Genomic DNA, 19,438 nt, shown 5'->3' with positions numbered 1-19,438 from the left:
ACATGAATATCTAATTAGTTGCCAACACTTTTAATCATTGACTTTAATCGATTTTAGTGATTAGTTGTTGTAGCCCTATAACAGATATGTGTACATGTGTAATTTGCAAACGAATGGGCTCTATTAAGCAGCTTTTGAAAGCAAAACTTCCTATCTTAATTGTGAGGAATCAGGTGGAGGGTAGGCGATTAGGGCTGACTTGATTTGAGCGGACGCGCAAAACATAAAGCCTGTCTTTTGTAACGCAATCAAAGTTATACAAGTCTATATAAACAAAACAAAAAAGAACAATGACAAGTGGATGATAAAAAATAAAAATAGTCAGCGACATAGAAGTGCGGCCCGTCCCTAAGGTAATGATTGACGTTCTAGGTCCGAATCGGCCCAAAATTCGAATGGGGTCGGGCTGAGCCTCGGGCTTAAGATCTTACGTTGTAGTTAAAAGTGGTGGAACAAGATCTTTTATCTGCTTGTGAAAGGCTTTCTCGCTTCAGGGTTGTCCAACCTTTTGCTATTATATCAACACAGCAATATATTTCCACTGGTTGGATGAAATCCCTTTATAAAAATAAGTCTTGGAAAAATGTCATTCAAATTGAAAAAATATATACCCGGTACATATTTGGATCATTGCATTAAGGTGCTAAATATTGACTTCTTCTCACTTCTTACAACTTAATTTCCATACGCTTGCACCAGTATCACCATAAGTGTCTCAAGTCTTTTCCATTTCCCCCACACCTCACAACTGATTTGCAATTTCTGTAATTTTCCATTGAACTGTATCTTCGTTGGATTATAGAGATGCTAATGTGTGGTGCTAAAATGCAACCTGCGCAGGCTCCCTCACTAAATGCAAACAGACATAATACATTTTGTGAAAAATGGTGGCAGACAATGGTTGTGTGAACATTTTCGGTAAATGTCAGTATTTAGTAAGCATATAATTAGCAAGGTGCTTGTATATCTGTTCTGAACGATTTTTGGTTTAGCATATTAAAGCATATTGTAAAATATGTATTCTCCCACTTGCCATTGCCTTAATCCTACTGAAGGAATAACTAATAATTTGTTGCAACGCCACTAAATGGTTTCTTATTCTATAAAGACCACGTAGAAAACAGTAAATTGAAAATGTCCGCCAAAATGTTAAATATTGAGAATATTGTACTTATTACCTGTACCTTATTTGATGAGTACTGTAATGTACAATAACATATTGTCATTTTTAAATGTATAACCTATTAAGCACATATAACACAATGCATTTTGTAGTACATGCCAAAATCCTGTACGGGCAATTAAAAAGAAGATTGTTTTTATATGTGCAAATGTGTTGCCAGGGCCAACTTTAGAATAAAAACCTCAGTGTTAACGGTAAATAGTCTGCAACATTTGCATAACAATTCTGAGAAAGATACAAACAGCATTTTACTGCAATATTGACTACCCCCAACCCTTTTATGCATGTAGATTAAATTAGGTTGAATTATTTTATAATTGTCTTTATCAGTCAATACTACTGAGATGTTTTTGCTTGAGGCATGTATTTCAGTTGTGAAAAAAAAGCAACACTCCCTTACGTCTTCTTTCTTAATTGGAAACCGTAAACTCAGGACTGCTTGTTTTCGTACCTCTTCGAGCCTTTTTTTAAATCAGTCATTGTGATAATGCAAGGGGCATAGTTTTGTTTTGTCTTGCTGGTCCACACTAAAATGTAGACAATTTATGATCAAAACACCTTGTTTGTGTGTGCGGGCGTGTGTTTACTTTCTTCAGTCTGCCTTTCGGAATTAAATAGTGGCTCATTGCGAGGTCATAACAAAGGTTCGTGATTAATCCAAAATAATTTTATTGTCAATATTAAATTTGAGTTTCTGTTATTTTGCAACACAGTGACAAAAATCAATTATAATGAAAAAGTTAAAAAAAATTGACTTGTTCATAAAAGCTTCATCAATATGCTGCCAACATTGGTGAAAACCAGACTCTCATTTGCTGATTCAGCCTTTCAGTTGACTTTAAGGTCAGGGGGAATTAATTATTGACTTATGTTTTACCTTTCTAAATGTGGCTTCATTTGATAGAAAAAAGAAATGTCTAAACTGGTGGCAGTCCTGCACAAAGTCAATGTGCAGTATTTGTGATATTTAAAAAGTCCTTTTAGAATGAATATACTTTCTTTGTAATTCACAGTTACCGACTTGAGCACAAACTAATACTCAAATATACACAGCCAAACACACACTTGTGCATACAAATCTAAAAATTGCCACTGAAAGCTTATTAATCTGTACACTTTGAAGTCACTGATGTGTGAGAGATGAAATAATGATTTGATCATATTAAAAAAAAAAAACAGATTCAATTTTCCATCATAATTACTGCTCTTGCTTCATGTTTCATGCAGTGGTTCAAACGCAAGTCTTTAATCATTTACATAATTTCCAATTATCCTTCCTTACAAATGGAGCAAAGAAATGGCGTTTGCTCTGAAAGGCAACTGACCCAAATATTGTTTCGAAGTGCCAAGTGCACGATAAGAGTGTATTTTCAGAAAAACTAAATTATGCCCATTTATTGAACCATTCATCCATTTTAGAAAAAACATGTAAAGAAAATGAAACATGGAAAAATATTATTTAAATTATTTTTTATTATTAAATTCACTTGATATCCCTTAGGGTCGTCGTTACAATGTCCCAGCAAGGGACAGTAATGGTCGTAGTAGTGATGATATAACAATATTATCAATTTTTTGTCAAAGTACAAAATAAAATTTATGTTTTGTTTTCGAAAATGTACTGCATATTGTACAGTTCTCTTGAACTTAAAGAGTCACGCACTAAGTCAATTTGCTAATGAATTCTTAAGAAACCTGCACTCACTTCTCATCATATATTATTTCTATGTGTGTAATCGTACCTCCTATTACACTACATTCAACTTGCAGATTTACTTGAGGACTACACTTTATTGCCTGTATTTTTTAAAACAAATTGTCATAAATGAAAATATATTACGGACGATAATGTTACTTGCATAAATATGAAACCATGTGTTATCTACATATGTGATTCAGCACAAGATAAATGTATCCTTTATTTTCCTTGGCCGCAGCCTTTTCTGTCTTAGTGCCGGGAGTGCTACTCTTCAATCAATGCAAAAGTTCTAGCTCCACAATAAAAATGTGCTTGTAAATGACGCTCCCTGTTTATCTAATGATTTTGCAAAAGAAAAGATTACATTCACCCCTAAAGCTGCACTACAACTTAAAATATGTAATTGAAGTACCAACGAACCTTTGAGAACAGAGCCTGCTGACCTTGCCAATGGCTCACAATCACCTCAGTTTTCCCATCACTACAAACTCAAACAAATCTCCTGAACTAAATCATAAAATCACTCTGACTCTAATACAACTGACATTTAAGGAAAACTGAAAAGAAACAAACATGAATGAAAATTATTTTGTATGAAACTAGGAGAACATGAATAAATAACATTTAAGCAATGCATCCCCTTTCTTTGCAATGTGCAGAAATGAATACATCCAATAAAACATAAATACAAAAAGACATACTCACATCTTGAGCTGAACAGAGTCATAACAGGGATATAAAACAAGCAGGAGAAAGAGGAAAGATGCTCAATGAAGACCTCTTGGCTTGTGTGCCTGCCTTACTGCTGAGATACTACTGAGTCAGTGTCAAGCCAGCGACAGAGGCACCACTGGGATGTACCAAATGTTGGACTCAGGAAGGGGTGGACAAAGCTGCACCGGGCTGCTCCATGACAGAGCGCTCTATACTGAGGGCTGGGGTGCGTGGTGGTTTTTACCTTGGAATCAGGAGTGTAGATGGCAAATGCAGCTTTGTTACTATGTTCAGTTCACTCGGGGTGGACGGGTCGATACAAATGTCGAAAATATCGATTGTAGGCTAGCACTTGCATCGGATCGATACAATTGTCCTGGGATCAAAACTTCACCCTTCCACCAATTTCCTCAAAGATTGCAAAGTCCTTGACACTCTCTCACTCAGAGCCCTCGGCCACTCTTTATGCCTGAGTTTGTGACTAACAGGCACACTTTTAGCACCTCTCCCTACCTGGCCTGCCGATGCATCCTGCCTGCCATGCAGAAGAGAGGGCCAAATCTACGTGAGCACCCTTACCAAAAGTGAAATAAGAAAGAGGCAAATAGAAAAGGCAGCGCAGTGAGCACTTTTTTTTTCATCAACAGAAAAGAACAATGCGAAATGTCTTTTGTGTGGTAAAGTGCTGTGCTACTGTGGCAAATTTAAATGAACACATGAAAAAAAGTTCACCCTACAGAGACCAACAAAATGCAACCAAAAACAATAACATGTTACTGTTTATGAACAAAAACCTTTAAGTCCGTTGTTACTATGGAAGGATGGATGGTTCATAAATAACAGGGTGGAAAACCCTGTGGGGTCAAAGCCCTGTCGAGGGGGAGCGGGCATTTAACATCAGAAAACCTTTTTTTTTTTTTTCCCAGAATAAAGTGAAGTTGTATCGGTGCAGTAGAGTCCTCGTTGTCAAAGTGTTTCGTTCACACAGAGTATAAAAGTTGAGTGTGAAATGTAAACACGAAGTGTAGCAGCCCCTTTAAGTGACCCCATGAAAAAAAGAATAACACGCATACGCGAAGACAGGTGAAAAGTTATGGATTGAAGAGACATACAAAAGTGTCCTAACGAAAGCTAAGACAAGAAAGTTTGAAGAAGCGTACGTAGCACTTCACTGCAACCACAGAAGGAGACGGGTAGAAACTGGTGTGCTTGCTATGTTGGCGAGAGGGTTTCTTTTTCCGAGGGTGGATGTGACAGAAAATAATTGAAAAGCACTGCACTATAGCAATAGACCCAAAAGGGCATCTTTGTTACAATGCTGATTTTTTTTTTGTTTGTTTGACTTTCTTGACTTATGTTCTGAAAGAATTGTAATGAAGGTATTTCTATTTTTCTATACTGTTTAAGTGTCACAAGCCAAAAACGGAGACAGGGCCCAGTAGCGTTCGTTTACTCAGTTTTATTGATAAAAAGAGAGCAGTGCTTGCTTCCACGATCCAATGATCGACGGACACGGGTAGCAGGTGGCTGGAACCCGGAAGTGGAACTTCCGTGTCGAGCAAGGATAATCGTAGGCAGCAGGGATTCTGCTCACTAGCCGGGACGGGAGAGCAAGGGCGGTATCGAGTCCACAAAAGAGGTCGGCAACAGGTATCAGGCAGGAAACAGGGCAAAACAGGTCGGTGGTCGGGATGGCAGAGCAGGGCAGAAACGGGTCCAGGAACGGGTTGGCAACAGGTATCAGGCAGGAGAAAACAGGGCAGGAAAATGTCGGAAGATATGAGCTTGCCTAGCTGGAAGCATAGGTTCGCAAACGGTCTGGCGGCTTCCTCTTGGAAGGGTTTAAAAAGAGTCTCTGAACCAATCAACGCTCAGGGCTGTTGGCGCCAATTGGGCAGTCACTGAATCCCCGAATCAGCAATCATGACATAAAGTTTGAATTTTAGTTCTTTTCCGGACAAATTTTCAACATGTTACCTAGTGTTTACTATGTTTGTGTACTGTAATGCTAAATCTATTTCACCCTGGTCATCCTGGAAGGGGGATTACCACTTGTGAGGCCCCTTCTCAAGGTTTTTCTTTTTCCTCACGCTGAGGTTTTGAGTTGTTCCTTGCCCGCATGTTGCTTTAAGATCAGGTAATTGTGTCATTGTAATCCTGTGCAGTCCTTTGAGACATTTTTGTGATTAAGGGCTGTATAAATAAATGTGACTTGACTTGACTTAAAGTTTGAATTTTAGTTCTTTAATAAAAACTGAAATATCTTTAGTTCCTAAAATCTTAGAGCTGTGTTTATCATAAATATAAACCTTCTCAAAGGGGATGGTTCAATTATTTAAAGATTATGATATTTCGGTATCGCATTGATTGATACTGCCATGTATTTACTTGGACCGGATCGATACTTAAACTCCCAGTATCGCCAACCCTTACAGACCACTTTCACTTTTGCTCAAGCCGTAAAGTATACAAAATTGAGTCCCACAAAAAGGAGCTTAAAGATAGAATGAAGTGATAACATTTATTGATTGGAAGCGCATAATGAATACCTCACCCATCTCATTAATAATTCTTGTTAGACTGAAATTTTGAAAAAAGTCGAATAGAATCCGTGCAGCGATAATAGAGCAATATTGGAAGGTCAAACACACGGGAACTTTGATGTTAGGTTTGATTGAAGGTCAAATCAAATTTCTCCATACAAAAGAATGAAAACCGATTCGATTCATACTTGGGCTGTATCGTACACTCATCAACTAGTAGCATTGCGTTCATTCACTTTTCCACATTAAAGTTGCAAGTATTCTGGAATCTATTCCAACCTTGTCCTGCCGACAGTAATATACAGGGCATAAACAAAGAAGCATTCACACTTTTGTTCTTCCGATACTCCATATTTGATGAGAAGAGTTTTATTGTTGTTGTTGTTGACATTTAATTTGTTTCCTGTCTTTTCATCTCAGAGACAAGGCTACAATCAATTAAAAACTCCACAATTTCACAATACAATTGAAGTGAAAACAAGGAAAAAAAGGGCTGACAGGAAAAATAAAATTATATACTAATTATAGACCCGTTGCCTCAATGCTTGCGAAAATCACAAGCATAGCTTTCAATTTTTCATGAATTGGGTAAAAAAAACAAAAAAACAAACAAGGTTTTTATCTCTGGTTCCAAATTAATATAAACTGAGTACCGTATTTTCATGACTATTTTTTTTAAAAGCTGACAATGCGCCTTATAATAAGGCGCGCCTTGTATACGGATCAATATTAAGTCGCAAGGTCTCGCAACTAAGGCAAGCAACCGTCGACTAGATTTTCCCCTGTAGGAGCAGTTCAAGGTGTATGCTGGGATATATATATACCGGCGTTCCATTTATCAAATAATGTGTCAATCATCAATTGAATCGGTCACTTTTGGCTAAAGTTATTTGGAGGTAAAGGAGGCGGGTCCTTTTTAGCATCTACAGGCTCATGTTAAAACGGCGTATTCAATATAGTACACTCACGGATGAAGAGGACCATGGTTGCGTATTATTATTGAACGTGATGGCTGCAAGACGACTTTGGTGTGCTACCCTGGCTTTATATTTTCCCAGTGTCTCGTTTCAGACTGATCTTGATGTTTCTGTGATGATTCTATTTTTAAATTCAATTCAATTCAAAGTGTTTGTCATATGCACAGGAAAGAACCACGTTTCCCTGCACAATTAAATTCTTACTTTGCTGCCCACACAGTTGCCAGAGAAAAAGAAAATAGAAATTAAGAAATGGTTGGCATTTCTTGAATCCCAAGAGTTCAACCTTCCTAATGATATGTGGAATGACGCACTTGAGTGATTAGTGACATCGTACAGACACGTGTCCGTACGTATTTGTTTCTTTGTGAGCCGCAATGTTAAGGGGTTAATAAGTTTGACTGAAATGTCTGACTGTTTTGTTGACGTTTCCACTGTAGCGCCTTATAGTCTGGTGTGCCTTATGTATGGAAAATGTATGACAAAAAAAACGTTTTTTTCGGGGTGCGCCTTATAACACGGTGCACTTATAGTGCAGAAAATACTGTAATTAAGAGGCTATTAGATTTTTTTTTTTAAATTCATTCATTATCAATCATTCTTTAAAAGGGCAAAATTAAGAGGAAAACAACATTATTGCGATAAAGTAGTAATATTGTGAATATAAAGTCTGAATCACAGACACTTGACAATGACATAATATTTGCAGAAAATGATTCATAAATGTTTTATAAAATTTTAAATTTCAAAAAGTGACATTGGATAATTTCTCACAGCACACCTGACAAGCTCTCACGGCACAGTGATTGAAAATAACTGGTCTAAATAACAAACTGGCATCCTATAAAATCACCTTTGCAGGTGTCCATTATTATTATTATTACAGAATAAACATATCAGTTCGATTCTCAACATAAGAAAAGGTAAACAAAAGTCAGAAGAACAAAATGATACGTTTTACCATCCAATTGATCTGAGTTCTGAGATGCACAACAATAACAAATATTTCAAATGCACAGTAATTATCCTAGAAAAAGCTCAGTATACATTTTACAAACCAAGAGAAGGGTGTGTTGGCTCCCTTTATTTGGAAAGAAGACACCAGAGGGCTTTGAATCACTCTTGTGATGCTTTCATGTTTAATTAGCTTCTTTAACTGCCTAGGATGGGCTAAAACCAACTATAATCTGAGTCCACTCCAAAATGATTATTACATCGTTCTGCACTGCACTTAGCCTGGCCACAATTGCCTTATTAAATGTCCAGATCTGCTTTTTAACCAGCTGTTCCCTTAGTATTCAACAGTCTACATTGTTTCTTTAATAAAAATAAATATCTCATAGTATACTCTTTAAGGATATCTCATCTGATCTCTAGAATTAAATAAGAACGACCGTAATTTGGCTCTTTTTAAGAAACACAAGGAAAATGGCCCGACGTTTTAGGGACAATATAGGATTGGATTCAGCTGCTTTGAGTGGTCGATGGTCAGGAGCTGCGGTACTTAAACTTTGCGGTAAGAGGGCGTTAGAGACCCTGTGAAAGCAGATGTTTATAAATTTTGTTGGTATGTATTGGGGATGCCTTGACATGAAACCTAGCTAAAGACACTCACGGGGGCCTAAAGAATAACTGTGTGTGTTTCCACAAATATTTGTCACGTAAAAACACACATTCACACAAATCAGGATTGATGAAGTAGTTTAGGTTAGATTGAATGGATGTTGAAACAAAATAAAAATACAATACTTAAAATGAGCAAAAGATCCACAATCTGCTAGATGAGCTAATTCGGGGTATTTTAGGTATACAATTTTGTATCCTACGACAACATTATGAAAAATTGGTAAACTTGTTGTTTTTTACAGACTATAAACCAGAAAAAAACAAATTTGGACAGGAATCTGAAAGTGCCCCTTATAATCCGGTGCGGTTTATAGACCGGAAATACAATACATAACATTGGAAATGCAAAGTGACACTGAGAGGCTTGTACATATGCTAAGGGTTTAGTTGTTAAACCAAATTTGTTCACATTTATATTTCTATGGTTTTCGTTCATGCAATAATTACTCGAAGTGTTTTTTATTTAATGGGCTTTATAGCTTAGAGCTCCTGATATATGACAAGATATTTCTAGAAGGAATAATTTGAGGGTGCACCTTTTAATCAGTTGCGCCTTATAAACACTGTACACCGAGGTTGATTTCATTACTAGAGATCTCAAGAGCCAAGAAGAAATCTGCAGGTTTGAGAGGTGCTTTAAAATGCTCTGCCCTCTGAGATTTGATCTGCAACCTCAGTGAAAGTGTTTAAATCTTAGCTTAAAACACACTTATATCTGATAGCTTATGAAAGATGTTGACCTTAGAAAGCTGTGAACCGGATACTTTCATGTAAATGATGTCTGTTTGTTCATTCTCCTCATGCTGAGGTTTTTTTATTTCTTGCCCGTTGAGGCTTCTTGTGTTTAAGGGCTATCCAAATAAACACAACTTGACTTGACGTTTTATTTTAATGACAATAAAGACAATCTTGAATCTCCTGAATCTTGAATTTTTCATCGTCTGGAAAACACAGTACACTTAAAAGATGTAAAACTGTCTGCCAGTGTGAATTTTTTTAAATGTATTTTTTGCAAACAAATAGAATTATATTGGTTGATACAATATCTCACATCGGCTAAGTGGTGAGAACGTCTAACCCTTAGTTCAGAGCTACAGGTTTCAATTCCAGCTACTGGCCTCCCTGTGAGGATTTTGCATGTTCTCCCCTTGCCTGTGTGGGTTTTCCTTCGGGCACTCCGGTTTCCTCCCACAAAAAATATTAACTTTGACAAAGAAACATGAAAGGGGCTACTTACAACAGAGACATTAAATATAAAAAGGATATCTCAAATTTGATTTAAATGTTAGAATCAGTTACCATTAGCGCTTTTTTGTTAGAACATCAAAGCAACCTTTTGAACCTATAAAGAGAACAGAAACAAAACTTACCAAAACTCGACAAGCTCGGGTTTCTTGTCCTTTGTGAATCACCTTGTGACCCGTGGAGTCAAAGGAAGAAAAGGAGAAATTTGGTTTTTCAATTCCAAGCAAGGTCTGCCAACAATTACTATGATAATCGCAGGTTCTGTCTGAGGTCTACGCTTGCATAGGTGTTCTGCCTGCAGTGAGCAATGACGATAGACTGGCTATCAGCACTTGCTATGATGTCTTTTTTTTGTTTCTAAACTCGCTTTATAAAGGGGGTTACATCAAGCACCCCTTCGATCCCAGTGAGGATAACGGGGTCAGAAAATGGAAGGATTGTTAATAACTAAAGCTAGTATACTTTGTACATTAACAAAGATAAAAAAACTTTTAGCAATTTGACATTCAATAAACACTGATAAAAAATCAACACTAAGTACGCTCACAACTAATTTCCCACTCAAAAAGACATGGGCTTGATGTTGATGGTTCATCCCACACAGGCACGGTTTGGCACTCCCCAACTTAATCTTGTTATCAATTCCAGCACTGTTGTAGCTGATGCAGTTTGGAAGAAAGCTACATGAGCTCCTTAAGTAGCGTCACTTCAAAGCAGTAGGACAGCATGTAACTTCCCTGCTATGACAACAGAGGAAAAAAGCAAGAAACACAAATGTGTTTAAATCCTCTTTCTGTTGCAGCCCACAGCCCTATTTAAATGTCGTTGATATTCCTTTCCATTGAGTCTTACAGATGTATAAGCTCTACCAGCGGTAGAAAAGAGAAGAATATTGAGCTGTAAATGAACAAAATACCTTACAAAAAAGTGTTCTTTGAAGTGCGTCAAAAACAGTGCTTGTATCGTTACTAGAAGAGAAAAACGGCTCAGTCTTTACATAAAGCACTAGACCCCTTATTCAGTCTCATTTTTCTAAAGAATTTCATCTGAGTTTGATTTTGTCTCTGTCTTGTCAGTAACCCGACTAGAGAGATTAAAGATGGACTCGTCGCTGAAAGACAGGTTTTCAAAGAGCTGAGAGTGAATTTCGTAATAGTGAGGAGGGTTTCACACATTTCCACAAGAGCATCATAATCTTCTGCTTGAGGCCTTTGAACAACTTGAAGTCTGGGGAAAGCATTTTCATTCGCTATTTCTCCCGCGGAATTGAGCTTTTGTTGATGCTGAGTTCAAATGCAGCCCTCTGGGTGGATTTTAACTGCCTTGCCCTAACACCCACTATTAAGATTTGCCGTTTCCATGGTTTGCCAACAACAGATCATGTCATCAGAAACTTGCCATCGATAGTAGTACAACTACAGCCTGTCACTTACAGATACACACCATTTGGCGGGTGTGCCTGTATCTTATTTTTTTACCCAGCCCCTCAACACATGTTGGCGACCGTCTTAAGTGAATTTTTGGATTGCAGTCCGGACAATTCCTTCAAATCTAAAAAAACTGTTAAACAAAGTCTTAGAGAAATGGAGGGACTGAGCACAAACTGATGTCCATATCTGTCAATCCTTGTGAGTACAGAGCATTAGGTAGCACGTTTTTACCCGTCATAGCAAAATAGCTGAAAAATGTGTTCTCTGGGCAAACGGGTAGGTCGAAACCCCCTGGCCCACCATGTATAACTATATATTAAATATTATGTATATAAGCCTCTATCCAGTCTTCGTGAAAATGGACTTTGCGAATATTTCGACTCAGATTTGATCACTCTTCAATGGAAACACCTACAAGTCAAAATTGTTCGTCTAAATATCATGCAAATCTTTAATTTTGCAAAATACTTTAACGGAAAGAAAAAAACAAAGGCAACAGGACCTTAACTCTGAAAAGACCGAAATGTTAGTTATTGTTCCATCTAAATGAATAGAATAGAATAGAATAGAATAGAATAGAATAGAATATACCTTTATTGTCATTCATGAGATGAATATATTGTGACAACGAAATTGGACGTGGCACTCCAGGTCCACATTCACATTGATAGATAAAGAAAACAAAGAGATAAAGGAACAAAGAAGATGTTTGTACTGCCCTTGTTCCATAGGCTTTGTTTTTCTCCGGAGGGGGGTGAATGAGGGGGTGAGGGACAGAGATGGCTGGATCAAACTAGATGTTTGATCTTACTGTACACACGGTCCGGTGTTTTTTCCCTAATTGCTCAGTCTACGTATTGAATGGATTTGGGAAGTACAGTCCTTAAACATGCCCTATTGAAGCCGCCGGCGACTTGTTCTCAAAAACTGCTCTGAACATTGACAAATGTAATATCACCCAGAGTGACTCGGTCAAAAATTTAGGTGTCATATTTGACCCCAATCCGTCCTTTTAAATACACGTTAAGAATATTACTAGAACAGCTTTTTTCCATCTTCGCAACATTGCTAAAATTCCCCCTATGCTGTCTCAAGTCGGATGCATAGATTATAATTTATGCCTTTGTTACCTCCCGTAATGCCCTACTCTCCGGTCACCCGAAGTCCAAAATCAAGAGCCTACATTTGGTACAAATGGCTGCAAAGAGGCTTTTAACTAAAACAAGAACGTTTGATAGCATTACCCCGATTTTAGCTAACTTGCATTGACTCCCTGTTAGCTCAAGATGTGATTTTAAGGTTTTGTTGGTATTATAAAAAATCATGCATGGACTTGCTCCCTTATTATCTTTTAGATTTAAACCCCCCTATGTTCCGGACCGGAGCATTCGCTCTAAAAATTCTGGTCTTCTCGTGATCCTAAGAGCCAAGAAGAGATCCGCAGGTTCGAGAACGTTCGCCATTCGGGCCCCGGTGCTGTAGATTGCTCTTTCCCCTGAGATTCGATCTGCAACCTCAGTGGAACTGTTTAAATCTAGGCTTGAACACACTTCTATTGTCTAGCCAATGAATGACCTATATTTCCTGTTGACAATATTGGTGTATTATTTGTTATTACAACATCCATTGCAGCCTGGTCGTTCTGGAAGAGGGATTACCTCATGTGCAGTCCCTTCTCAAGGTTTCTTCATTTTCCTCATCTTAAGGTTTTTGAGTTTTTCCTTGTCCTCGTGTAGGTTTTAGATCAGGGGATGGTGTAATAATAGTCTGTGTTTTGCAATAATCTGTAGTCTGTGCAGCGCTTTGAGACTTTGTGATTAAGGGCTATACAAATAAATATGACTTAACTTGAGTTTCAGGGTATGATCTGACTCAAAGTCATAATTACAGACCACGAGTCATTTCTCAATAATTTATACAGCATATTTTTATTAGCATGATACTGAAATAGATATATATTATGTTAGATTAGAAAAGATTGGGATGGCGTACCATTTTCCTTCCCCCCTGAAATAGGCAAATATGAGCATTTTTCCTATTTGGTGGCCTTCCACTAGATGCCATCACCACTAGTTGGCATCTTTGGCAACTGCATAGCTCGCCCATGCTTAGATCTGACTCTAAATGTGTGCACCCAATATTGACGGGGTGTTGTGTTAACGGGGGTGCCAACTTTCGGAGTGAGTGTCAATTTTAGGCTGACTATAAAATGACTCAAATTGCCTTTGAACTGCAATCAGGAGAAAAAATAACTTCTTGTCCGCCAGCAACAATGTCGGTGATGAGCAAATGGCTAGGGAATGTGTTCAAAATCAGGAAAAACAAAGCTATTAAATGCTTGATAGCCTCACATCTGTCCCTGTAAATACCTGAAACAAAATGGTGAAAAAAAGAATTGTGTACTGAGTTTTAGGACACGCTTTACATTATGTGAGGACATACAGAGCAATTCATCATTTTTGTTTCTAACATTTCTGCTATAGCGCTGATACAAGCCAATAATAAAATCAAATGAGGCGAAGAGGTGGAGGTTCTGCATTCCTTTCCTGCTGTAACACTTTAGTGAGAATTCTTAAAGGAATGTCTTACATTGTAAAGTTGAGTAAATAAACCACCATGACCATGAGAATATGAAATTGAAATAAATATATATGAGTGGAATCCTACCCTAAGGCCATAACATAGATATTATAGTTAATAATGATACAATTAAAAAAAAATCAAGAATATTTAGCAGATGAGTTGTAATAGTTGGAAAACAAAAACCTTCTATTTATTTGCAGTATGTAATTCTTTAGAAGTTCATTTCAACACTGGCAGAGAAAAGGCTCAGAAACCCGCAACAAAAATAGAAAAAACAAACAATTTTTATGTATAAGGAAGCCTAACAAGCTAACCAAGAGAAAGGAAAAAAATGGATGACGTCCCATCTCAAATACTCTAATGTACTACTCTGCCGAAATCTAGCATCAAGAGCTTGCAGCTGGTACAATATGCTGCATTGAGACTTTTAACTGAGACAGTAACGATTCTTCACATTACCCCAATTTTAGCTATCCTGCACTGGCTTCCTATCTGCTTAACATATGATTTCAAGCTTCTAATGGTATGATACAAAATAATGCATGGACTTGCCACCTCACATCCTTCAAATTGAATATGTTCCTGCCTGGAGCCTTCGCTTATAAAATGCTGGTCGCCTAGTCTTCCCAAGAGCCAAGAAGAGATCCGCAGGTTTGAGTGTGTTTTGTATTCGGGTCCCGGTGCTGTGGAATGCTCTGCCCTCTGATAATGGATCTGCAACCTCATTGGAACTGTTTAAATCTAAGCCTAAAACACCTTTATACTCTATAGTTTATAAATGAGTTCATGTTGACGATGTCCGTGTATTGTTTGTTGATGCCCTTGCAACATCCATTGCAGCCTGGTCATCCTGAAAAGAGGATTACCTCATGTGCGGTCCCCTATCAAGGTTTCTTTATTTCATCATGCTGAGGTTTTTCTTTGGCTTCATGTAGGTTTCAGATCAGGAGATGGTGCATCTATTCAATATGGTTGGTGTAAAATGTAAAGAAGAGGCAAGTCGTTTCAGTTTAAATGAAAGTGGAATAAGAAAGCTAGATGCAGTTGAGAAAATGGTTGGATTGCTTTTTTTCTGCCACTTTCTTCCACTGAGGAGGAAGTAGCCTCACTGTTGAAGCTCATCTTCCAAAAGTAAGTTAAGCTTAACTTTATTTATCTTTATAGAGCATATCATTTTATTAAATGTTCATTTTTTTGTACAAAACAATACAGGTTACTTATAAAATCCTTAAATATATGTATATAAACCTTAAACATATACTGTATTCCAAACAAAATATAGCACTTAAGCAACTTACGAACAAATTCAACTCGCGAACGATCTAGTCGTAAGTAGGGCAGCGTCTGTAGTCCGTAATAGTCTGTACAGCCCCTTAAGACTTCTTGTGAATAAGGGCTATACAAATAAACATGACTTGACTGTTGTTTTTAGAGTACCGTATTTTACAGCTGGTAAAAGCAGGGTATTATCTGAAAACTAACACTAACACAAGAGTGGTTGGCGGCTGAGCTGAGTGCTTAGAACGTCCGCGGCACAGTTCTGAGGTCATGGGTTTAAATGCAGCTACCCGTCTTCTTGTGCCGAGTTTTCATGTTCTCCCCGTGCTTGCGTGGTTTCCTCCAGGCAATAGAGTTTTCTCCAACATTCCCAAAACATGCATGTCAGGTTATTTGGCCGGTTCAAATTGTCCCTAGGTGTGACTGAGCAAGTGGATGGTAGTCCCTGTGCGCCCTGCGACTGACTGGCAATCAGTTAAGGGTGTCCCCTGCTCACTGCCCGAAGATAGCTGGGATGGGCTCCAGCACCCCCGTGACCCGACTGAGGATAAGCGGTGCAGATAATGAATGGATGTATATATATATATATATATATATATATATATATATATATATATATATATATATATATCATCTCATCTCATTAGCCGTACCGCTTATCCTCATTAGGGTCGCGGGGGGGCTGGAGCCCATCCCAGCCATCTCCGGGCAGTGGGCAGGGGGACACCCTGAACTGGTTGCCAGCCAATCGCAGGGCACACAGGGACAGACAACTCATTCGCTCATTCACACCTGGACAATTTGGACCGGCCAATTCACCTGAAATGCATGTTTTTGGAACGTGGGAGGAAACCGGACTGCCCGGAGGAAACCCACGCAAGCACGGGGAGAACATACAAATATATATATATATTTATATATATTTATATTTACATTTATATAATGCTCTTTTAGGATTGTTTTTTGATTCCAATTTTCTTAACATTTTATCTATTTCTTAAAGTATCTATTGTCCACTCCTAACAGGAATGCAGGCTAGAATTACTAAAACAAAAGTTATCAAGGTCCAGTCGTCCGAGTGGATAGAGGTGAGGCTAAACGCCCTTTTAATGCACATGATACAATGTACTGCTGTGGCGTAGCAACAGTGCCCACAAGATGAATCATCCTGACATTTAGTGATCCCCGGCTTTTCCTCTGGTGCCATCATTGGGACAAAATGTCACTTTGTACGAAACTAATCTCATCAGCTCTAGCTGCTCTTTATGCTCAGTGATGACTGATTTCCTCCATGCTAACATGCACACAGAGCTTGACTTAACTCCATAAAGGTTACCATTTATACTGCCTTCATGTGACAAAAATAGTCGGAGCATCATCGCTTCATCCGACCTACAGGTCGAATTGTTTCCCGCACGCCAGAATTGCCGCACACAGCCCAAAATTATACAGAGAACGTAAGGACATATATCGCTCAACTGCACTCATAATTTGACTATTTTAAGAGACGTTTATAGCTTCAAATTCCATTTGAGCCTTTCACTGTCATCTCTTAAATCCATTATAGTAGAAATAGCAGAGTGAAAAGTGCAGGGAGATAGCGACAGGAAAATGGCAAAGAGGTAGTGGAGCAGAAAAAGCATGGTGTTGCTCCATGCGCTGACTCATTCCCACACAAATTGGGAGTATACAGAAAACAGTTGACCACAAAGAAAATCCAAACCCTGAAAAAACAACCATGTTTTATAACATTTAACTAAAAATAAACACACACTCGAAGAAGAACATTTTGCCTCAAAGCAATTTGTCATTGGAGCAGCACGGCGGCACAGTGGTTAGCGCGTGTGCGGCACAGTACTGAGGTCATGAGATCGAACCTTCCTGTGTGGAGTTTGCATGTCCTCCCCGTGCTTGCGTAGGTTTCCTCCGGGAACTCCGTTTTCCTCCTACATTACAAGGACATGCATGTCATGTTAATTGGCCGGTCCAAATTGTCCCTAAGTGTAACTGAGTGAGTGAGTTATTTGTCTCTGTGTGCCCTGCGACTGGCTGGCAACCAGTTCAGGGTGTCCCCTGCCCACTGCTCGAAGATAGCTGGGATGGGCTCCAGCACCCCCGCGGCCCTCCTGAGGATAAGCGGTGAAGATAATGGAAGGATAAATGGAAACGGTCATTAATATGTGGTCGTAAACTGTTAGTGGATGAATTTCCCCACTCTGCTATTTGCTCCAATTATTCATAGAATCCCTGCAAACCCTCCTTGATTTAACATGAAAGTTGTTTTCTTAATCATGAAAAATGGTGTTAATTTATGTATGCACTTATGTAGAAAGTAGGCTGCCCGCCTAGTGCAACTCAAGCTGTGCTTAGCCAACTGACAAATTGACCACAGCAATGAATATAGGCTGTAGGCAATGTTCTTCTGATGAACTCACAGAGGGATGAAAGCAGCAATGAGGGTTTAGCACTCAGCTAGGCCTAAAAGGTTTTCTGGTAACAGGTTTTGGAAAGCAGAGAAACTTTACTTTGAACAGGGCTGCATCTAGTATCAGTATTGTCAAACGCCACTGCCTGTCAATGCCGGGATCTGGCTCATCTCTGAAAAGGGTTGACATCAGATGATGAAGGTGCTGTATCTGAGTCAGATCAGGAGGCTTCTTATGCTACTGGTAACCATGGAATCATGTTCTGTTTCATGTGGGGGAGCAAAAAACCCTGCCCCCCAAAAAAACGGCCTGGAGCGGGATGGGTGTCACCATGCTGTACTTGCTCTAGACACACCATAGGAGGTGCCACGACGACCCTGGCAGTTAAGAATCTGGGATTTATGAAACTGGCCTACATGTCACATAACAAGAGAATCTTGGTTTTATGCCAAATTGGGCATCTTCTTTGTCCTCAGCAGAATCAGTCATGCAAATGGTTATTGGGTTAATTCCTTTAAGCATGTTATGGTTGCATTGACTGCTTTTTCCCAAGAAAATCGATACCAAAGACACAGTAAATGGTAAATGGTCTGCATTTCACAAAGATATCAATCCATATTAGAGAAATGTGCATTGTGTAGTATAGAGGTAAAAACATTATTAACTAATTATATAAATCATATAACCTTATGGCATATTGTGTTAATGTATATCTGTAAAAAATGATATCCCTCACCTCCAGTATTTTTCACTTTGAAAAATTAAATCATGTTTTTTTTCTAAATTCCTGTACCACATACAGTTAATTGATCTGGTGTGTGTAAAATGGTACCGGTACTTAGACAGCTTCTATATGGTGCGAAGGATCTTGTTTAGTGGCTAAGATCAAGTCCGATTCTTTTTTTCCATGCATGGTGTAATTATAAATGATGGCAAACAATGATCAATACTTTTGGGTTTTGCGAGTGGACCCAAGAGAGGGTGTAAGCAGGAACAGACGCTCAAAATATGATGGTATTTGATTATGAAAAAAATTGTCGGAACCAGAACGGAAACAGGATGCACTTGCGTGCGTTTCTCTTTTTTAGTTTTAGTTTTATTGGGAAGAAGGGAAAGGATAGTACACACGATCCGTAGATCGCTGGTCGCGGGGAGCCAGTTGCTCAGACGGGGGAGTGGTATTTCCGTGGCGAGCAATGGCGGTGTCGAGAGCGGAAAAAAGAAGTCAGTAAACAGAACGGGGGAGCAAAATTCGTGGTCGAAATCAGAAAAAGATTTCGGAGCTGGAAAACAGACGGGAACCAGAACAGGAGAGCGTCAGAGTCGAAAAGCTTGCCTTAAGCTGAGGTTGGCAGACGGACTGACAACCGATGACAGGAAGATGGGGGTATAAAAAGTGACAGGGAGCCAAGGCAGTTGGCGCCAAAGGAGCAGGCTCAGGTGCCTCGCATCAGTATTCATGACAGGAATAAAGTAACAACAGGGGACAACAAATAAGGAGTCACAAAACAAATAACTTTACCAAACAAAGTCAAGAATGACATTGAATATAGATTGAAAATGCAACAAACAAAGTACCAAACAAGTGAGCACTAAACTAATAACAAAATGTCCGAACAAGAAACCAAAAACCCCCCCCAAAAAAACCCGGGTTAACAGTGTAAATGTAATAAACAAAGTAATAAACAAAAACAAATGGAAGCAAACAACTAACAAAATGTCCAAACTAGAAAC

The 19,438-nt window shown here is 38.7% G+C and overlaps 1 protein-coding gene and 1 long non-coding RNA gene across 4 annotated transcripts in view; one reads left to right on the top strand and one right to left on the bottom strand.

The window, feature by feature from the left end:
* The window catches only part of LOC148367597 (heterogeneous nuclear ribonucleoprotein C), a 67,201-nt gene extending 55,959 nt beyond the window's left edge, over positions 1-11,242 (bottom strand). The window contains exons 1-2 of one of the 2 annotated variants that reach the window (XM_088334596.1): positions 11,161-11,242; positions 10,113-10,154 (exon numbers count right to left, since the gene is read on the bottom strand). In XM_088334596.1, the coding sequence (XP_088190722.1) occupies positions 10,113-10,154; positions 11,161-11,233 (115 nt within the window). In that variant the 5' untranslated portion in view covers positions 11,234-11,242. Of the gene's footprint in view, positions 1-3,587; positions 3,729-10,112; positions 10,155-11,160 lie in introns of those variants that run through there. The other variant, XM_088334597.1, reaches the window with a different exon arrangement.
* LOC148367596 (uncharacterized) overlaps positions 1-19,438 on the top strand; it is a 51,867-nt gene that overhangs the window by 21,389 nt on the left and 11,040 nt on the right. The gene's annotated exons all lie outside the window — the stretch shown is intronic.

This window comes from Urocampus carinirostris, chromosome 4 (genome assembly GCF_059441175.1).
Source record: "Urocampus carinirostris isolate Australia breed hairy pipefish chromosome 4, RoL_Ucar_1.0, whole genome shotgun sequence".
Taxonomy (NCBI): Eukaryota; Metazoa; Chordata; class Actinopteri; order Syngnathiformes; family Syngnathidae; genus Urocampus; species Urocampus carinirostris.
The sequence above is the reverse complement of the archived record's forward strand: the minus strand, read 5'-3'. Positions and strand labels throughout refer to the sequence as shown.